General features: G+C 50.7%; 1 protein-coding gene across 1 annotated transcript in view; it reads right to left on the bottom strand.

The window, feature by feature from the left end:
- Nucleotides 1-5,652: 5,652 nt before the first annotated feature.
- The window catches only part of MYO1E (myosin IE), a 212,945-nt gene continuing 210,857 nt past the window's right edge, over nucleotides 5,653-7,740 (bottom strand). Inside the window, exon 28 of the mRNA XM_084782718.1 lies at nucleotides 5,653-6,712. Coding sequence (XP_084638844.1) covers nucleotides 6,636-6,712 — 77 coding nt within the window. The 3' untranslated portion in view covers nucleotides 5,653-6,635. The remainder of the gene's footprint in view (nucleotides 6,713-7,740) is intronic.

Raw genomic sequence — 7,740 nt, 5'->3', positions numbered from 1 at the left:
GACGCCAGGCCCTGGCGAGTGTTTAGGCAACAACCCCCCACCAGCGCAGAGCCCCCTCCAAGCACAGAGAACCGCAGACTCGGTGTCTCCTGCAAGGCCAGGAGCCCCTGGGCTGGGGAAGGGTGTGTGGAGGGGCACTTGCAGGGGCAGAGCTGCCATCTGCCTCACAGCCCAGCTCATGGAGACCCTGTTCCCCACCACCCAACGCTGATGACGCTTTGAGACAGAGCGCCCGTACCTCTCTTGAGAGCTCCAAGGAAGAATAAGAACATATTTCCGGTATCCATGTAGGCTCCAGGTTCTGAAGGTTCCGGACAAACAACCAAAGCCCTTCAGGGACGCCAGCATGGACAGGACTTATCCTCCTAGCCATCCCCGTTTGAATTTTAGCCGCTTCCCACCTTGAACTCACAGCAAGCTTGGTCTTACTCCTTTCCTGTGCATCTGGGAATTTAAGATTACTGAATGGCTCAAAAACAAACAAAAACAAAAAACAAAAAGAGAAAGTTGAGCTAATCTTTGGGTCTTCCTTTCCTCCTGCCGACCAAATCCCAGGTGCCCACACTTAGGTATTTACAGCCCAAGAGCCAGGTGTGAGGAGCCTAGAAAACCAACAATAAGAGGCATAACCACGCCCCCCAACCCTTTCCAGGTGTTTTCAGTGTGGTCAGTCCTCTTCCCTCCTTCCTCCCCAGGAAGATGGTCGAGTCCTTAGGGTCCGGTTCCTGGAGTTGCGGCCTAAATCTCCTTCCTGGTTCTCAGGGGAGAAATCTTCCAGCTGTGAAGCCTCAGAGCACCCCAAGCCCCTACTCCCGGGGGGGGGGGTTGTGTGTGAGGTAACTGGGGCACCCCCTCAGTTGGAAGGGGCTCTCTGAGTGCGGTGTTGGGTCACAGCCACTTGCCAGCCTTTCTCCAAGATTTTCAATCAGGCCTATGACCCTGAGTAGAGACCTTCTCAAACCTTGGACAAGAGGTCCCCAAGAAAAGCAAAACGGGATTGCTGGTGGCCGCATTTCCGTCCAGGGACAGAAGAAATGAATGCTGGGAAAGCAAGACCAGGCAGGAGTGAAAGAGGATGCAATAAATAGCTTTACCTTCTGGAAGAGAGAGGCCTGAGGCACGGGTCCCTGAGTAGAAGCTGGCTTGGTGTTTTATAGGGCAGCTGGGTCCTCCCCTCTCCCTCATTGGTCCTGTTTAGGACCCACACCAACACCTGTGCCTTCCTGGGGTTTTCCCTCACAAGGCCCACATCGAAGGGAGTCTGCTTTCCTCTTCTTCTTCTATTTATTTATTTATTTATTTATTTATTTATTTATTTATTTATTTTGGTTTTTCGAGACAGAGTCTCTCTGTAGCCTTGGCTGTCCTGGACTCACTTTGTAGACCAGGCTGGCCTCGAACTCACAGTGATCTGCCCGCCTCTGCCTCCCGAGTGCTGGGATTAAAGGCTTCCTCTTCCTCTTTTAGCTATAGGCCTCCAACTCTCCTCCAGATGAGCAGCTCCCAGCAAGAGACCCTGTCCCCCCAAAATAAAGTGATCGTTAAAGAGGTTGGCCCACGTGCACATGTGCGCACATACACACACAAACACACACACACTTATATACAGGCAGGTTTTTTGTTTGTTTGGTTTTGGTTTTTCGAGACAGGGTTTCTCTGTGTTGCCTTGGCTGTCCCAGACTCACTTTGTAGACCAGGCTGGCCTCAAACTCATAGCGATACACCTGCCTCTGCCTCCAGAGTGCTGGGATTACAGGCATGCATCACCACGCCCGGCTGTATATACAGGCAGTTTTGTTTTGTTGGCGTTTCCAGACAAAATTTCTCTGTGTCGCCTTGGCTGTCCTGGACTCGTTTGTAGGTCAGGCTGGCCTCGAACTCACAGCGATCCGCCTGCCTCTGCCTCCCAAGTTCTGAGATTCAACCACCCAGTTTATATACAGGCAGTTTAAAATGAGTAGATAACCATGAGTAACCTCACCTGTTCTCTCATCCCTGAGTAGAAGCAGCTGGCTCACTAGGGTGAGGCCCACCGTCATGGGAGCCCTCATCATGGGTGAGGTGACCACTGGATGCAAGCAAGGAGGGGACTCTGGTCAGGCATCCTGTTAGGTGGGGGACATCCTGTTGTGGTAAAAACTGAGGTGGTTTCCCCTGGCCCTGTATCAGCTTCAGGTGGTTGACCGGCTTCCATCATGTCCAACAGCCTCTCCATTGCTGAGGGTGGAACCTCGGGCCTGGCATATGTTCAGCAAGAGTGCTCTACCACTGAGGTCACCCCACTCCCTTTAAGATGCAGCCACCCCACCCCTCCTCCCCTCCACGTCCACCCTTCCCCCCATACCCCCTCCCCTCCACATCCCCCCTCCCCCCCACATCCCCCCTCCCCCCCACATCCCCCCTCCCCTCCAGCCTGGAATGATACGCCCTCAGTTCCCAATCAGTGATGTAAAACAAACATTATAACTCATCTCCTTTTTATGAATGAGCTGCTTCCTGCATGTGTGTGCACCATGTGTGCCTGCTGCCCTTGCCTTGAAGGCCAGGAGGGGCCATTGCATCCTCTGGAACTGGAGTTAGAGACAGTTGGAGCTGACATGAAACCAATGCCCTCTAGAAGAGCAGCCAGTGCTCTTAGCCGCGGCGCCCCCTCGCCAGTCCTCAGGGTCTCTCACAGCAACTACTTCCTAGCACCGTAGTGTGAGAAGACATTAACTGGTGTTTTGAGGAAAGGGGTCAAACCCATGAAACGCTTTCTTCAGGGTCCACAAACGTTCTGAGCATCACAGTATACATTTAACTCTGTGTGGTAGTTTCAACAAAAATGGTCCCCATACCCGGGTGTGGTGGTGCACACCTTTAATCCCAGCACTCGGGAGGCAGAGGCAGGTGGATCGATGTGAGTTCGAGGACGGCCTGGTCTACAAAATGAGTCCAGGACAGCCAAGGCTAACACAGAGAAACCCTGTCTCGGAAAAAACAAAAAAACGAAAAACAAAAACAACGCCCCAAAACAACAACAAACAAAAAGTGAACAAAGAAAGAAAATGGTCCCCATAGGCTCACAGGAAATGGCATTATTTGAAAGCATTAGGAAGTGCAGCCTTGTTGAAGTGGGTGTGGCCTCCCTGGAAGTGTGTCACTGGTGGGTGGGCTTTGAGGTGGTAGAAGCTGAAACTAGGCTTGCTCTCCCTTCCTGTTGCCTGGCCGGCCACCATGCTTCCCGCCACGATGTTAACAGACTGAACCTGTCTGAACCTGTAAGCCAGCCTCAATGAAATGCTGTGGCCATGTTGTCTCTTCACAGCAACAGAAATCCTAACGAAGACACTCAACACTGCCTCAGCTGAGTGTATGGCCAAAGCCGCCTTCTGCCTGATGGCAGATCCCACGGTCTGGGCTCCTGCCATCTGTGCTGAATACAGCAGGCCTAAGAGGAACACCTGCTTCCTGTGGTGGCTGGCTTCTCCGCCTCCTCGAGCAGGTCAGCGCTGCCTGATGAGGATTTCTATAAGTCTTGAGCATTTTGTGGCATTAAACATCTTTATGGTTTGAAGTCTTACTAGAGTTTTATAAATAGCCCTTGTTGCGCTAGTTGAGGCCTGTTCCCATGGCAGCCTTGGGCCAGCTTCCCTCAGAACGGACAGCAGGGGAGTGAGACCAAGGAATGGAGTTTTCTAGCACAGAAAGTCTGCAGCTTCTTTCCAAGAGATGACAGAGTGTGTGTGCACATACCTCCGTGTGCACGTGGAAGCCGGAGGACAACCTGGCTGTCGTGAGAGGATGAGTGTGTTTGCACGTGTGCACAATGTGCATGTGGAAGCCGGAGGAAGACCTTTGATGCCATGAGAGGACAGATTTTTGTGGGCATATTTCAAAGATGGTTTCTAATGTGCTTATGTATTTGTTAGTCAGGGTTCCAGAGAGGAACAGAACAAAGAGAGAGAGAGAGACAGACAGACAGACAGACAGACAGTGTGTGGTTTACTGAGTGGCTTACAGCCTGTGATACGGGCTAGTCCAACCATGGCTGTCTATTAATCAACCACAAAGTCCAAGAATCCAGTAGTAGTTCAGTCCGTGAGGCCAGATGTCTGAGCTGGCCTTCCGTGTATGTCAGAGTCTTGAGGTAGGCTCCAAAGTCAGTGAAGGCTTGGACTTGCCTTGCCTTGAAGGGGAGCAATCAGGCCAGAGGAAAACTTCCTTCTTCCACGTCCTTTATGTACAGGGCAGCAGGAGGAGTGCCCTTCCCACTGCAAACGACTCGGTTAAAACACAAAACCAAGAAACAAAAGCCTCACAGGGGTACCAGGCCGTCTGACTCTTAGTTAATTCCAGATGTGGTCAAGTTGACAACCAAGAGTAGTCAACACACATTTTAAGTGCCCCGACTCTGGCACTTCTTGGGTATCCAAAGCACTTTTAAGACTCTTATGCCAGCTGGGCGTGGTGGCGCACACCTGTAATCCCAGTGCTCGGGAGGCAGAGGCAGGCAGATCTCTGTGAGTTCAAGGTCCGCCTGGTCTACAATGTGAGTCCAGGTTAGCCAAGGATACACAGAGAAACCCTGTCTCGAAAACAAAACAAAACGAAACAAAAAGACTTATGCCTCATAATCAGCAAGCAAAGCTGAAGTGTCATGTATGTTAAGTAAGTGGTAAAAATAAGCCCTGTGCTATGATAAAAACGCTGCATTGTGAAATCAGAGGGTGGTATTTGGGAGCAGTGGCTTGCAGGGTTGATTCTAGCTAGCTGACTGACTGCTTCGGTGACGATATTAGCCATGCTGGTGACAGTGGAGTGTCCCTCCACACTGGGTGCTCTGGGTCAAGCCAGCACTCAGCACAGGTAGCTTAGGAATTTGTTTGGAAGCATTGTTTTCCATGTTCCTTTGCTGACTGTCTGTACACTCCTGTGTCTCGGGCTGGCGATGCAGATGAGGGTGAGTTTGAACTCCTGATCGTCTGACTTCCCAAGTGTTGGGATTACAGGCATTTGCCACTCTGCTGAGCTTGTATAGTTGCATGCTCCTTTTTAACAATTTAAAACTACTATTACTGTATGTGCTGTGGGCTTTGCCTGCATGTGTAGTGGTAGATTGTTTTGTATGCCTGGTGCCCATGGAGGCCCGAAGAGTGTTGTCACATTCCTTGGATGTGGCGTGTCAGAGGGTTGGTTGTGAGCCACCATGTGGGTTCTGAGAATTGAACCAGGGTCTCCCGGAAGTGCCTTTAGCTGCTAAGCCATCTCTCTAGCCCCTCTTTAGTGATGTGATTCTCCTGTTACACCTCAGGAGTAGGAAGCAAGAACAGGGACCTCTTTTTTGTTGTTGTTGTTTTTCAAGACAGGGTTTCTCTGTGTTAGCGTTGGCTGTCCTGGACTCACTTTGTAGACCAGGCTGGGCTTCAACTCACAGTGATGCGCCTGCCTCTGCCTCCCGAGCGCTGGGATTAAAGGCGTGCACCACCACCGGCCGGTGACAGGGACCTCTTAAAGCATAAACTGATGTTAACCTTTTTTACTCACAAGCTGTTCTCACCCCAGATATTTGTTACAGTCATGGAAAGTGGAGATACAACAGTGGGTGTGACTGTATGTTCATCTTTAGGGGGAAACTATAACCCTCAATAAACGTCATGAAAGAACGAGGCGTTTCACCAGCTCCTTTACATTTATTTAGGAGGTAGGGGAGGGCGGCAGAGGGGTCACAGGAGAATTACCTACAGGGAAAGGGTGAGGGGCTCTGTGGGGGTGTGCAGGAACGCAGTGACTGTTTCTCTAGGCAAAGAGGAGAGGGTGCGTCTGTAAGTACCTGGTGCGAGTCCTGTAGTAAAACCTACTTTCATGAATGGGCACAGTGGGATACACTACCTGCTGCGGTCATACGTGCTTCCAGATTTTTCTATATACAGTATATGATCACTTTTAACAAATGTACAGCTTTGGGGGCAGGGGAAACAGATCTTTCTTATTATAAAAGCACAGCATTAAACATAAAACCAACATGGGCCAGCCACATTACAACCAAAGACCAAGAGAAAGCAAGAGCAGCCGCCCAGCACCCTGCTTCTTCCCAGCAGCAGTCTTTGTGGCCCTGGCTCCTGCGGCCTCTGAAGAGCGGCCTGTTTTTGACACTGATGGGTGTCACACCAAGTCCAGCCTCCGGAGGGTAGGTCCCCCCTGAAGGAGGGTTAGCAGAGAGGAATGTATCAGGTATGGAAGAGAGGAATGAATTTAAAAAAAAAACCAAAAAACGTGCTCTTCAACTAAAGGCACTTGTCATAGCGTCGTCCCCTGCTGTTTCCCGGGCCTGGTGAGTGAGTGAGAGGCTGTGAGGCAGACGCCGAGAGCGGCCCCTGCTACTTTCACCAGATCTATACACAATAAATAAATCTTAGTGGGTGGCCGTTTTCACGCTCCCTAGAAATTAGACTACCTTTTAGGGTCATTTAAGGAGTAACACGCCTTTTCCTAAGCCAGGCTTTTCTGTGTCTCCCGTGGGGAAGGTGCCAGAATAGCTTCAGGGCTTAGAGTAGCAGTTGCTCATGGTGGATCAAAAGAGAGAGTCACCAAAAAGCCTCCTCCCCGAGTCCATGCCCGGAGCTCCTCTGCCTGCACGCCAGTCTCTGGGGGCCTCAGATCTTGGTGACGTAGTTGTTGGGAAACAGGCCCTGCTTGCCTCGAAGTCTACCCGTCCACCAGCCAGAAGGATCTGTGGAGGGAAAGGCAGTGCTGAGTGTGGGCCACAAGCAAGCCTGCTCCTGCGGGCTCAAGTGACTTGGTTCCGTTCATATTGTTTCCTTCTGTGCTTTACTGTGTTGGGGGAAAGTTGCTTGTGGAGACTGACCCCCTCCAGGGCTGAGGGCATGTCTCCCTTGAGGAGTGCTTTGCTTAGCATGTGCGAAGCCTTGGGTTCCATCACCCCACTGGATGGAACCCCAAGCCACTCTAGTGCTATATGCTCGGTAGTCCTAGCACTCAGAAAGTGCAAATAGGAAGACCAAAAGTTTAATGCTGTTTTTAGCTACACAGCAAGGTTGAGGCCAGTCGGGGCTACATAAGACTCTTTAAAAAAGAAAGAAAGAAAGAAAGAAAGAAAGAAAGAAAGAAAGAAAGAAAAGAAGAAGAAGAAGAAGAAGAAGAAGAAGAAGAAGAAGAAGAAGAAGAAGAAGAAGAAGAAGAAGAAGAAGCAGTAGCAGCAGCAGCAGCCGGGCAGTGGTGGTGCACGCCTTTAATCCCAGCAAGCACATGGGGAACAGAGGCATACAGATCCCTGAGTTCGAGGCCAGCCTGGTCTCCAGGCTGTTCCAGGACAGCCAGGGCCATACAGGGCTGGAGAGATGGCTTAGAGGTTAAGAGCACTGCCTGTCCTTCCAGAGGTCTGGAGTTCAATTCCCAGATGTTACATGATGGCTCATAACCGTTCTATAATGAGATCTGATGCCCTCTTCTGGCCTGCTGGCTGATACGTAGGCAGAGCACTGTATACATAATAAATGAGAGAGAGAGAGAGAGAGAGAGAGAGAGAGAGAGAGAGAGAGAGAGAGAGAGAAGGAAAGAAAAAGTGCCAGGCAGCAGTGTCTGTTTTGGGGAGCACTGGTTCTGCCTCAGTCTCTTGCACTCGCTCCTGACTTCACTGCAGACCTGTCATCACTGGAGCCTCTCAGTGCAGCTCTTTATGTTTTCCTAGTCCAGTAGTTTATCAAGATCTGTGTTGGTTGTTATGTTTCAGGCTCAGGC

Source organism: Acomys minous (assembly GCF_964271855.1).
Source record: "Acomys minous genome assembly, chromosome: 5".
NCBI classification, from domain to species: Eukaryota; Metazoa; Chordata; class Mammalia; order Rodentia; family Muridae; genus Acomys; species Acomys minous.
The sequence above is the reverse complement of the archived record's forward strand: the minus strand, read 5'-3'. Positions and strand labels throughout refer to the sequence as shown.